Source organism: Triplophysa rosa, unplaced genomic scaffold (assembly GCF_024868665.1).
Source record: "Triplophysa rosa unplaced genomic scaffold, Trosa_1v2 scaffold36_ERROPOS532353, whole genome shotgun sequence".
Classification (NCBI taxonomy): domain Eukaryota; kingdom Metazoa; phylum Chordata; class Actinopteri; order Cypriniformes; family Nemacheilidae; genus Triplophysa; species Triplophysa rosa.
Window position 1 is genome coordinate 6,823 of NW_026634375.1, and position 12,526 is coordinate 19,348.

Consider the following 12,526-nt stretch of genomic DNA (forward strand, 5'->3'; position numbering starts at 1 on the left):
ATTGTTTCTTTGTGTGAGTGTGAACACCTGGATATAACTGAACGAAACATACTGTAGCAAAGCCAACAACAGCGTCATTGCAGGGTTCAGACACAGCTACAGTGTTGATCTCTTTAGAAGTCACTTTTTCCGTTCTGGACATAATAAAAGCTCCCTGTGGTTTCTCTGTGTGATTGACACAAATGATGCAAAACATCCATTTTGAGTTTGTGATAGTAATTCCCATGTAGTCCTTCACTACAGAAACACAACCCATCACTGTAAAGCAGCATACTGTAATAAAGAGATATAATTACGCCCAACAAAGAGGAGAGCACATGGTATTACAATACACAACAAACTTCCAGAAACTGCTTCAGATGAACAAAGTACAAAAGTTGAGTTTGATGGTTTTATGTTAAATACAGTACATAAAAACCAATAAGATGAATTATTGAGAACAAAATCTGGGTAGTAATCTTGTTATTAACAGTTTGTATAAGACCAATGAAACACTGAAGTGAAGATGAAAGTCATATTGATGCTGACAGCCGATCAGACGTGACGACAGATGTCACTCACAGAGCAAACTCAGAAACTTTTATAATGCAGAAGTCTGGACAAAAAAGAAATAGAATTTAAATGCTTACAATGACATCAACGTGATTTGTATACAACAAAACGGAACTACAAATCAATGATAAAAGCATAAAATGATTTTTCACCTGAACAGGAGCGCATGGCCTTTATTATTGGCCACAGTGTAGAAGCCGCTCCTCGGAGAGAAATCCACACAGCGGGTTTGAAAGATCGTCTTTTTCCTCATAAGTGGAAAGTTAGAGAACACTGTGAAACTGGGAATGTGAACCTAAAGGGACAAATGACAGGACTCTCACCAAGCCCCATACGCCTTAAACTCTCAGCATCTCAACACATCGACAATGATTTCATGTGATATTAGTATTGATTTTGATATTACAGAATAATCTAAAGAAAATAACCTCAGACATCACACAAACATTTGTGCATTTACACCATTATTAGATGACAATGTTTTATCTCTAATTATTATTAATGATGTATCAGAAATAAACCGTCACTACAGTTAATTATCAAACTTCAGTATAAAACATAGCACGTGATGAGTTAAGTTATGACTTAAAATCATGCAGCTTATTAACAAGACAGGACCTATGACTTCTATAGGTGATCTGAGGTGTGCTTTGACTTCTATAGGTGATCTGAGGTGTGCTTTGACTTCTATAGATGACCTGAGGTGTGACTTCTATAGATGACCTGAGGTGTGTTGTGACTTCTATAGATGACCTGAGGTGTGCTGTGACTTCTATAGATGACCTGAGGTGTGCTCTGACTTCTATAGATGACCTGAGGCGTGCTGTCACTTCTATAGGTGACCTGAGACTTCTATAGATGACCTGAGGCGTGCTGTCACTTCTATAGGTGACCTGAGACTTCTATAGGTGACCTGAGGTGTGCTGTGACTTCTATAGATGACCTGAGGTGTGCTGTGACTTCTATAGGTGACCCGAGGTTTGCTGTGACTTCTATAGGTGACCCGAGGTGTGGTGTGACTTCTATAGGTGACCGGAGGTGTGCTGTGACTTCTATAGGTGACCTGAGGTGTGCTGTGACTAGGGTTGGGAATCGAAAATCAATTCCAATTTGGAATCGGAATCGAAAGGCTAGGAATCGGATCGGAATCGAAAGGAATAGGAATCGGATACTTGAGATTAAAATTTGAATTCCTCTTATCAATTTCTGTGTGCATATTTTCAGAAAAGTACATGTGTTGCATGATCTGCTGATATCTCAATAAAAACCCTTATGAAAATTATCGATATTTTTTACTATAGTAAGCATAGTTTAGCTATAGAATTTGCATTAAAGCACAGGAATCACAAATTAACCATAGTTGCATTATAGTAACTGCAGTTTAACCATGATGTAGTTCAACTATGATAATACAAATTGTAATAAATCAGAAAAGGTGTGTTTCTATGTGTAAATATACACAAAACGGTGCTCAAAAATATATAAATATATTTAGCAAACAAGTCAATATGCAGGCTAAATGACCACACAGGTTGATATCTAAATGTTTTACTTCAACTGTGAAATCGAAACTGGGAATCGATAAGAATCGAAATCGATAAGCAGAATCGGAATTGGAATCGATAAAATTGAAACGATTCCCAACCCTAGCGGTGACTTCTATAGGTGACCTGAGGTGTGCTGTGACTTCTATAGGTGACCTGAGGTGTGTTGTGACTTCTATAGGTGACCTGAGGTGTGCTGTGACTTCTATAGGTGGCCTGAGGTGTGTTGTGACTTCTATAGGTGACCTGAGGTGTGCTGTCCCTATAGGTGACCTGATGCGTGCTGTGACTTCTATAGGTGACCTGATGCGTGCTGTGACTTCTTATAGGTGACCTGAGGTGTGATGTCACTATAGGTGACCTTGAGGTGTGTTGTGACTTCTATTGGTCATCGCATGAAATTTATAGGCGATCTGAGGTGTGCTATGAAGTGACCTTCTTTAGGTGATCTGAGGTGTGACTTCTATGGGTGATCTGAGGTGTGCTGTGACTTCTATGGGTGATCTGAGGTGTGCTGTGACTTCTATGGGTGATCTGAGGTGTGGTGTGACTTGTATAGGTGATGTGGGCAAAAAAGTATGAAAGACTAAAGATTGTTCAGGGTTTGGAGGTTGAGAGTGTGACAGGGATTTGGGGTTAATTGTGTGACGCACCAATCGATTGGCCTCATCATCCGCTCTGGATCCAATGGCCAGAATCTCAGAGGTGTTATTGAAGCACAGAGACGTGGCAGCTGTCACCAGATTCATGATGGCCTTCAGAGGTTTGGGCTCAGTATTCTGCAGACAATCCTTCTGAGAGTACACGTTCACCACACCAGACTGAGACCTACAAATAAAACATTGACAAACAATCTTCAACACAGCCTGTGCAGAAAAAAGTCACTTATGCAGTTATGAATATAAAGCACTGCTAATGTAAGAGCGTCTTCGCAGTAAAGCGACATCTTTTACTGCATCTCACAATCTGAAAAACCTTACGTCAATGTTTTAAGTTCTTACTGAATTATTATCGGCATAGATGCTTTGATTCTTATGACGTCTTCTGAACCGGTCGATCATGTTCACGACACATTCACTTACACCTTTATTGTGTTAGATCCTCAATTATATGAAGGACTACATTTTTTGAATCAAGGCTGTATATCATGATGGCGCTCCTCGCTGATACTGTACACACCTACAGAGGTTTTCTTCATTTGTGTTCATCTGAACTTACTACATGTTTTGGTGAACTACTTCAAAGAGTCAATATCTACAGTGGCTTGCAAAAGTATTCATCCCCCTTCATTTTATTCACATTTTGTTATGCTGCTGCCTTATCTTAAACTACTTTAAATGATTTTTTACATTAATCTACACTCCATGCACAATAATGACAAAACAAAAAACTGATTTTTGACAGCTTTGCAAATTTATTAAAAATAAAAAACAAAAATAAGTACATTGCATAAGTATTCATACCCTCAACTCAGAAAATGGTTATAGCGCCTTTACAGACTCAAATCTTTTTGGGTATGATGTGAAAAGCTTTACACATCTGCATTTGGCAATTTTCTGTCATTCTTCTCCTCAGATCCTCTCAAACTCTGTCAGGTTGGATGGAGATCATCAGTAGACAGACATGTTCAGGTTTCTACAGGGATGTTCAGTTGGGTTCAAGCACTAGCTGGGCCACTCAAGGACATAGACAGAGTTGTCCATAAGCCACTCTTGCATTGTTTAAGTTGTGTGCTTAGGATCATTGTCATGTTGGAGAATGAACCTTCTGCCCTGTCCGAGGTTCTGAATGTTCTGGGCTAGGTTTTCATGATCATTATCTCTGTATTTTGTGTACAGTCCCTGAAGCTGAAAAACACCCCACATCATGATGCTGTTTCCACTACACTTTACTGTTAAGACAGTATTGTACAGGTGTTGAGCAGTGCTTGGTTTTCTCCAGACATGATGCATGAATCTGAGATTCATCAGACCAGAATCTCCTGTTTCTGACAGTTTGAAAGATTCGTTGAAGTACGTTTTTGCATATTTCAAGTTTCCATGTGTCTTCACTGAGCAAAGGCTCGAGTCTGGCCACTAAGCCATAAAGCCCAGATTGGTGGAGTGTTGCAGTGATGTTTGTCCTTCTGTAAGTTTCTCCCATCTCCATATATGATCATGGAGCTCAACCAGAGTAATCATCAGCTTCTTGGTCACCGCTCTAACCAAGACCCTTCCTCATCGATGGCTCAGTTTGGACAGGAGGTCAGCTCAAGTAAGAGATCTGGTGGTTCCAAACCTCTTTCACTGAGGATAAATGGAGGCTACATGCTTCTGTGAACCTTCAATACAGCAGATTGTTTTCAGAAGTCTTCCCCAGATCTGTGCCTTGATACAATCCTGTCTCAGAGCTCTACTGGCAGTTCTTTTGACCTCATGTCTTGGTTTTTACTTTGAAATGCATTTTCAGCTGTTGCACCCTTTATAGAGAGGTATGTGCCGCTCCAAATCATACTTAATCAATTGAATTTGGCACAGGTTAACTCCACTCGAAGTGTAGAAACATCAACAAGCAAAACTAATGCTTCCGAGCTAAATTTCAAGTGTCCCAGAAAAGGGTATGAATACTTATGCAATGTACTTATTTATGTTTTTTATTTTTAATAAATTTGCAAAGCTGACAAAAAAATCAGTTTTTTGTTTAGTCATTATTGTGCATGGAGTGTAGATTAATGTAAAAAAATAATCATTTAAAGTAGTTTAAGATAAGGCAGCAGCATAACAAAATGTGAATAAAATGAAGGGGGATGAATACTTTTGCAAGCCACTGATAAGGCAAATCAGATCATAATGCTGACAGCAAACAAAGCAGATGATTATTTATTCATTACTGTCACTATTTGACCCATGTAAATGGGAGAAACAATCAGTCGGAGTGATTTTGTGAGTGTATTTATGTTTCCTCACCCGCAGGCCAGATACATGTCATCTGGTGACAGAGCCAATGATGTGGCTCCTACACATCCATCATCTGTAAACTTCTTTAAACATTTACTGCTCCTCACATCCCAGATAAACACATCACCATCCACTGTGACACAATTACACAACATCAAGACCACATCCAGTGCTAGAGTTTAGCCATTGAAATCTCTTTTAATGTGTAGGGTTTATACTGACTGTGAATATTGTAAAACTGACCCGAGCTGCTGAAGATCTTACTGCTGTCTGCAGTGAAACCTGCTGAACACACATTCCCATTCATCTTCATACTGCCAATCACTTCTCGAGTCTGAAACACACAACACATTTCACTCAACCAAACTAACAGAGACAACACTTAATTTGTTAAAACATGCACTTCATGAGATTGAAATCAAGGAAACAGCTAAACTAACTGAACATCCATTCATTCAAACAGCTGAAGAAACACACGTTCAATAAACTTGTGTCCTGTCAATCACTGTGTGTGAGTTTAATTGACACGAAATCTGATCTTTTCTTATTTTTCTCAAGTCTGGCCTGAAAGTCTGAAGTTTGTTTCATCTTGTTTCAAGTGTTGTTGCTAGGGTATTCTAGCTGGTTACTAGGTGTTATTCAGGAGTTTGAGCAGGTTGCTGGTCACTGTCAGGTTAGTTTCTGCATGTAAATCAAAAAATCTTGATCTCTTTCTTTCCACATTGATCAAAACAACAAATTCATCTTCACTGCTGCGACTGCTGATGGAAACGTACGTTAGTTACTGCTGACACTGTATTCTCGTCTCGCTTGTGTTCTATGTGACGTGTGGTTTTCTCTGTAGTGAACGCTGAAGGGCTTCACTCATTGATCATCATTTCTACACGTGCTCTTGACATGAGCGTGTGTGTCGTACCTTCATGGTCATGAGATGAAGATAACCTGATGATCCCGAGAGGAGAAGACACTTTCCATCTGGAGATAACTCAAAGTCTTTCACCCTCTGTTCATTCAAACCTAACCGAGAAGAAAAGAGTTTAATGAGCCTTCTGTACAACTCTACAAGAACTCAACAAAAATCCTACAGTCATTCCCTTCATATCAGCTCAAACGTGTTCTTTGTGACTAGCTGACATGTACATACACTAGGGCTGTCACGATGAAGCGACAATAAATATCACGTGATTTATTCCCAGCTTTTGAGCGAAGTACGGGAAAATGCTGCTGCATCCTAAAGCCAGAGGGCGCTCTCGTGCGGAAACTCCACATACGCACTGCAGAAGAAGACCATAACACGCTCTAGAATCTAGGAAATGCCTACGGACATCTTTTTATCACGGTTACTGAAGCCTCATCAGGTATTTTCATGATAATAAAGTACATTTATAATGATCATGTTTGACGGTGTTGCTTTTTCAAATGCACATTATAAGCGACTCAAACTCGCGCTGCTTTTAGATCATCGAGCAGCATTTCTACTGATCCCAGAGCCGTGCTTCACGGACAAGCTACGCATTAAAACAAATATCGACACATTGCATATCGCAGCCAGCTCGAGTACAATAGGGTTTAGTGGTATCGCGATAAATGATCGTGCAGCCCTAACATACAGTATTATGCCAAAACGCACACAAACACACGGTTGTTAAATATTAAAGCAACGGTGATGTGTTGTACCTCGTACAGTAGTCACAGGCAGGATTTTGCCCTCCATCATGTCATACATGTAGAAGAGTTTGTTTCTCAATCCTGTGGCTACAATACGCTCTCCATCAGCGCTAAATGAAGCTTTATTCACCGGAAAATTCTCCAGATGAATGCTCTGGATCTTCGGATTCGTCTTGCCATCAACCTGTTCCACAGAGTGCATAAATCATGATCTTTACTCCTTTATTACAGTTTGAGTTTGTCATGAGAGGTGTCCTGATGTTGACATTGTGATTCAGTGGTTTCAGTTTTAATGGACAGAGGGCTGTGGGTTACCTGAAAGAGCGATACCGAACAATCCAGACCGGCCGTCATCACAATCTGAGCGGACGAGTGAAACTGTACTGAGGTCAGTCGATCGTCACCTGGACGTTCATTATTGGCATTCAAGCACTTTTTGATCTGGAAACAGCGAGAAAAACAGATGACACGGTTACTACACCTAGCACTCACGTTCACATTATTTCAATCTACAGTAGAGAAAAACAACATTTCTGAACATCTCGAAGTGTGAAGTGAGCACATTTGAAGCAGACACCTTAATAATTCCTTTAGGAAGACTGTCAGATGAGCCGATGAAGTTTCCGGTCCGCTGCATCAATTCATCATCGCCATCGAACTCATCTTCTGCTTTACAGGAGAAATAACCTCATGAACGTATAACAGCACCGCTGTGATCGTAGCATGATAACAGACCACAGTTACATTCACAGATCTGAAGGTCTTGATTACCTTTTCTCTTGGCCGTTTTGACAGTCACCTCCGCCCAGCTCGGTGTTCCACCCATCGCTTTCTGAAACCTATAAAACAAGTTAGTGTCTCGATTCCATCTTGATTTATTTCGATCTTTCTTTCTTTCTCTACGCCTTACTGTTCCTTTAGGTGTCGCTGTAGCTTCTGTTTGCTCATCTTAGTTTCCGTTTTGCTCTTTTTGTAGTCCACACGATATCGATGCGTCACGTCCACACTGACCGACAGAAAATGAGAAAGATTACATCACAAACGTATCTGCAGATGTCATTCGAACACGATGTCATGAAGGCTGTGAGATCACGGGTCAACACGCGTGCTTTTCTCTACACATGAACCACTTTCTTTAAATGTCAACTATACGAAAACCGTGAAAGCTGAGGTTGTCTTACTCTTCTTCCACGGCATCCTCCTCATCCTCCCATACAGGTTTGTTCTTTGCAGGATGCTGATGAATGTCCTCATCATCCTCTGAAGAAGAGCTGCAGACGTCATCTTTCAGTAGCGCGTCACTCTCCTGTTCACAGACATTAACAACACCATTCCTTAAATATTATGGTACGGTTCAAAACATCATAGTGTCTAGGACAGTTTACTGTAGTAAAACTACAGACGTGTTTCCAGCTATTTGCTGTAACCGTAATATGGTTAGTGCACTATAATAAAACCGCGGTTAATATCATATGAACCTGAGTGAGTCGTTCAGTGAGTCGCTCGTCCGCCCCGAACACGAGCTCCTCCAGCAGTTTGACGGACGCGTCGTCCTCGCCGAGCGTCGCGCACAGCGCCGCGTGTTTCTGCTGTTTACTGCGCTCCTCCGCGACGCGCGCGGCGGGGTCCGACTCTTCGCTCAAACGCCGCTTCGCGTTCCGTCTCTGTTTCTTAACTAAAGACACAGACGAGTCCATCATGAGCTCGAGACATTCAGTTTTTATACAAGACACGAGGACTGTTTTCAGTTCATCTGCCTCGCATGCGAACGACACTTCCGCTCGTGACCTGCACGCTCTCGACACACGTGTGAATGGGTGAGAATACAGCTTTGCGGCGCATTACCGCCACCTGCTGGTTATAAGTGCAGCTAACACTGTGAAATATCGCTTTGGGAAATGTTTGTACAGGTTTGAGATGACAAGAGGGTGAGTAATGATGACATCTTATATTTTGAAGGTCAACTATTGCTTTTTCTGTTCTTCCTTCCGTGGTTGGTTTGTGCCATACACCCTTCACTTCACTTCATTTCATTCTCTACTTTACCTGCACGTCGACATCTGTCTTCTTTGCCGTGTGCGCACTCATTGGCCAACCCTGTTCCTTTAACACCTGTACTGAACACGAGCATACCCAACAGAAAGCTGCCTAAATACCCATCATCTGAATTCCATATATTGTTTAAGTAATCTCAGTTGAAATATTAAATCAGAGCTCTGTTATCTCAATAGGTTTTGAATTACAATCTCGTTTCACTTGTTTCTTATTTTCTCAGCATGGTTTTGTTGTTCGTCCCTATCAGAGCAGGAAGAACTCTAAAAATGCCCAACTGGGATGGCATCAGGATGAATGAGTTATGAGAGAACTGTCTCTTTAATGCTGTGCACCCTTCAGAGCGCTCTACGTTGACTGCGCGCGCAGTGTGTAGGATCCAGTCAGCGTTGGCCCAGTTCAGCCCCGCCCACCGGCCCAGTCTTTATAAACGCACAGCACACGTTCTTCCGTCTTCTTCTGTCCGTCTGTGCGACAGCTCACACAAGTCTCACATCATCTCATCTCACCCGTAAGGTGCGCGTGCTGTTTCTGTCTTGTATGTGCTGCGTCGCGTTTCTGTTCAGCATGTTGGAGATTGTTGCGAAACTTTATCAATTGACGAACAGTCTTCATTTGTGGAAATGATTTTTTGTCCGTCGCTGCACGCGCGTCAGGCCTCGATTGTTGTCTCGCGCGCCTCCCTCTCTCTATCTCGACCAGCGACATGAAGATTAACGGCATATTAGAACGCTGTGATTTTGGCAAGTGCGAGGTGAAGATAATAGACGTGTTCATCATAAATAAAATCTGTTGCTTTGTGAGCAGTGTTGTGCGCGTGCGCTGGAATATGGCCGCTTCCTCCTCAGCTGTTCTGAACGCAGCAGCTGCTTTTTTGAAACGCATGCACAGAATTACAAAAATACTTTTTTTTTTAAAGCCATCATATCTCCACTTGATCAAAGTGACCGTTTTACTTTTAGACTCGAGGTTATGCCCTACATAGTCAACGCTATATGCCTAATCATACTTTTCAACAGAACGTGGGTGTTTAATACTGTTTTATAAGGCTAATGTGATGCTCAGACTACACGACTCGGATATTTTACAGTCCTGTTCATCTGTTGCTCTTATCATAACACCTCAATAAAAAGTTGAATTCGGTTATATATTCATACATACAGAATTAGTTCAGGTGTATAATTTTACATTCTGTAAATGTTGAACTGCCACTTTAATGAAAGGTGCTTCAGAAGGTTCTTCACAGCCATGCAATAGATGGAAAAAGTGGTTCTTCTGTGGCAGAATGCTTCTAAAGTAGCAAATGTGTCCTTTTCTTTTGAATGCACTGATTATATGTCGTCATTCTATGCGTGTAAACCCGGAATCTGAATATGCGGTGGTTCAGTGAATGAGCATCATGTCTTCTCTCTTTCAGTGCTATGGCTGCAAAAAGCGAGCGCACCTTTATCGCCATCAAACCTGATGGTGTTCAGAGAGGTCTGATCGGAGAGATCATCAAACGCTTCGAACAGAAGGGCTTCAGACTGGTGGCTATGAAGTTTCAGCAGGTTTGTCAGCAGACGTAGAGTTATGGATCATCTGTTTATTATGTGTATAACTGTTTGTTTCCAGTCTCCTGAGAAAATCACGGGATGCGTGAATGTGTGCTCATGACGTCATATAGAAACATCTGCAGCAAACGCTTGAGATTCAGATCTGTGTGTGTGTGTGATTATATGTCAGGCTTCTGAAGACTTGCTGAAACAGCATTACATTGATCTTAAAGACCGGCCGTTTTACGCTGGACTTGTCAAGTACATGAACTCTGGGCCTGTTGTTGCAATGGTGAGTGTTGACCACCGTCGTGACTTTCAGTGGATGACTGTTTTCAAAGTTTCTCTTGAATGCACAAGACAACATTTTTTGTCTAATAATATGAAATGTCTTCTTGTGCGATCTTATTATGTATATCTGTCGTTTGCGTTAAAGGACTCCGTATGTCGGGCTCATATGCCACACTGTGTATCTGAAAATGTTTCTGATGCTGGAAATGTTTGCTGCGTTTAGGTATGGGAGGGTCTGAATGTTGTCAAGACTGGAAGAGTGATGCTGGGAGAGACCAACCCTGCCGACTCCAAACCCGGCACCATCAGAGGAGATTTCTGTATTGAAGTGGGCAGGTAAGTGTGTTGTGTAACACTACTCCAGTGGTGTTTTGTGAGGATGGTAAAGGGTCTGACGCTCATGTGTAATGCATCAGTTGAGATGTTGTTTTGTTGTGTGGTTTAGGAACATCATTCATGGCAGTGACTCTGTGGACAGTGCCAATAAAGAGATCGGTCTGTGGTTCACCGCTGAGGAGCTGGTGTCGTACAAGAGCTGCGCACAACACTGGATCTATGAATGAACTCTCCCAACACACGGGTTGAGACTCTCTGCACTTACTGCTGGACATGTTCCCCACTCGTACACGCGTGTGCGTGCGTGTGTGATCTCTCTCTTGTCTGAAGCGCTTGTTTGAATAAACGATACGTCTCTGATCTCTTTCTGCAGTGGTCATTCTTCTGCCGTTTCGGTCACACTCTAAACTTCTTGATTTTTACACAAGTTCGCCACATTTGCTTACTGTGCTACACCAGCTAATGTTCACTGGTGTTTTTTGTTGTATTTTACCCAGTGAAGCGTGACCGTTACAGTACCAGCGTCCATAGCATGACTGCAGTCATCATTCAGAGATCAACAGCGTGCTTCCAGTCAGTGCAGTTGAAATGCATTTTAACATGACGTTTACACTCAAAGGCCTGTAATCCCCATTGTGGTGTACAGTATTATCACAGTGCTGAATTGAATTATGCAAACTGTTATCAATAATCAGTGTAAATTGAAATGTAAGAAGAAACCAGCTGTGAAAACCGTATCAAATGGGTCCGAACACAACCATAAAGAGTAATAATAAATTAGTGTGAGGACATTTTCCACTCATGTATTTTTGTTAGTCTAGATCCGTGGTTCTCTAACGTTTTCATTGTGAGGCCTGCTTGGTGTATAGAGTGCATTGCTTTGCAGCCCCCAAATCAAAACCTATTCAGTTATACAATGCTGGAACATCAATCGGTTGAGTTGGTGGTCATTCTTTCCTGATGTTTGATTGCATAGATCTATGATAAACTTTGAGGTTTCATAAAATACTACAAAATCTGTGGTCCGAGAAGCACTGGTCTAGATGAACGGATTCCATGACTGTATTGTTCTTCAGTCACTCTCATGTTTCATTCATTGATACTCATATGATATTATACACAACAAATTGAACATCTAGAATATAATGTGTCCATAGAGTTTGTGTGATGTGATTCTTGATGTTGTGTAGGTACACGCTGTGTGCGTTCGTTCTGAACGTGTTTTTACTCTCATCTTAACTCGACGCTTGTCATTCTATGATGAAAGCATTACAGTTTTTCTCGATTGCTAACACACAATTCACCGTTTTCTCGCAACTTTAAACACATTCTCAGAACGAAACACCAACCAAAAACCTGAATGGTTTTGAGAAGAGAGCTTCATTTTGACCTGAAAATAGGAAGTTTTATTAAAAGTATTAAAAACAGAAGTTAGGGATTTGTGTTAAGAGTTTGGAGAAAATGAGGAATCGTTTCAAGAAGCCTGTAATAAACTGTAATAAGAGGTGAAATTTCCCCCGTCTAACACACTTGTGTTGTTGTGTGATATGTCGTGTGTATCTCCTGAGCAAACACACACTGGCACAGCCTGTCAGACTCACCTGACTGCATT

At 41.4% G+C, this 12,526-nt stretch overlaps 2 protein-coding genes across 4 annotated transcripts; one reads left to right on the forward strand and one right to left on the reverse strand.

Moving 5' to 3' along the window:
• Positions 1 to 259: 259 nt before the first annotated feature.
• On the reverse strand, positions 260 to 8,528 carry utp18 (UTP18 small subunit processome component). 2 transcript variants are annotated; one of them, XM_057328110.1, is made up of 13 exons: positions 8,179 to 8,528; positions 7,882 to 8,006; positions 7,611 to 7,706; positions 7,472 to 7,539; positions 7,278 to 7,369; positions 7,016 to 7,141; positions 6,710 to 6,884; positions 5,949 to 6,049; positions 5,276 to 5,366; positions 5,042 to 5,165; positions 2,750 to 2,924; positions 705 to 847; positions 260 to 595 (listed from the first exon to the last, which is right to left on the reverse strand). In XM_057328110.1, the coding sequence occupies exons 1-13, from the start codon at positions 8,398 to 8,400 to the stop codon at positions 571 to 573; spliced, it is 1,563 nt and encodes a 520-aa protein (XP_057184093.1). In that variant the 5' UTR covers positions 8,401 to 8,528; the 3' UTR covers positions 260 to 570. The 2 variants fall into 2 exon arrangements, with proteins under 2 accessions (XP_057184093.1, XP_057184094.1); XM_057328111.1 differs by having other exon boundaries at positions 7,278 to 7,366; positions 8,179 to 8,526.
• A 619-nt stretch (positions 8,529 to 9,147) lies between these two features.
• LOC130550614 (nucleoside diphosphate kinase A 1) lies at positions 9,148 to 11,274 on the forward strand. Of its 2 annotated transcripts, none has more exons than XM_057328112.1 (5): positions 9,148 to 9,268; positions 10,170 to 10,302; positions 10,478 to 10,579; positions 10,802 to 10,914; positions 11,024 to 11,274. In XM_057328112.1, the coding sequence occupies exons 2-5, from the start codon at positions 10,174 to 10,176 to the stop codon at positions 11,139 to 11,141; spliced, it is 462 nt and encodes a 153-aa protein (XP_057184095.1). In that variant the 5' UTR covers positions 9,148 to 9,268; positions 10,170 to 10,173; the 3' UTR covers positions 11,142 to 11,274. The 2 variants fall into 2 exon arrangements, with proteins under 2 accessions (XP_057184095.1, XP_057184096.1); XM_057328113.1 differs by having other exon boundaries at positions 9,240 to 9,263.
• The last annotated feature ends 1,252 nt before the right edge of the window (positions 11,275 to 12,526 follow it).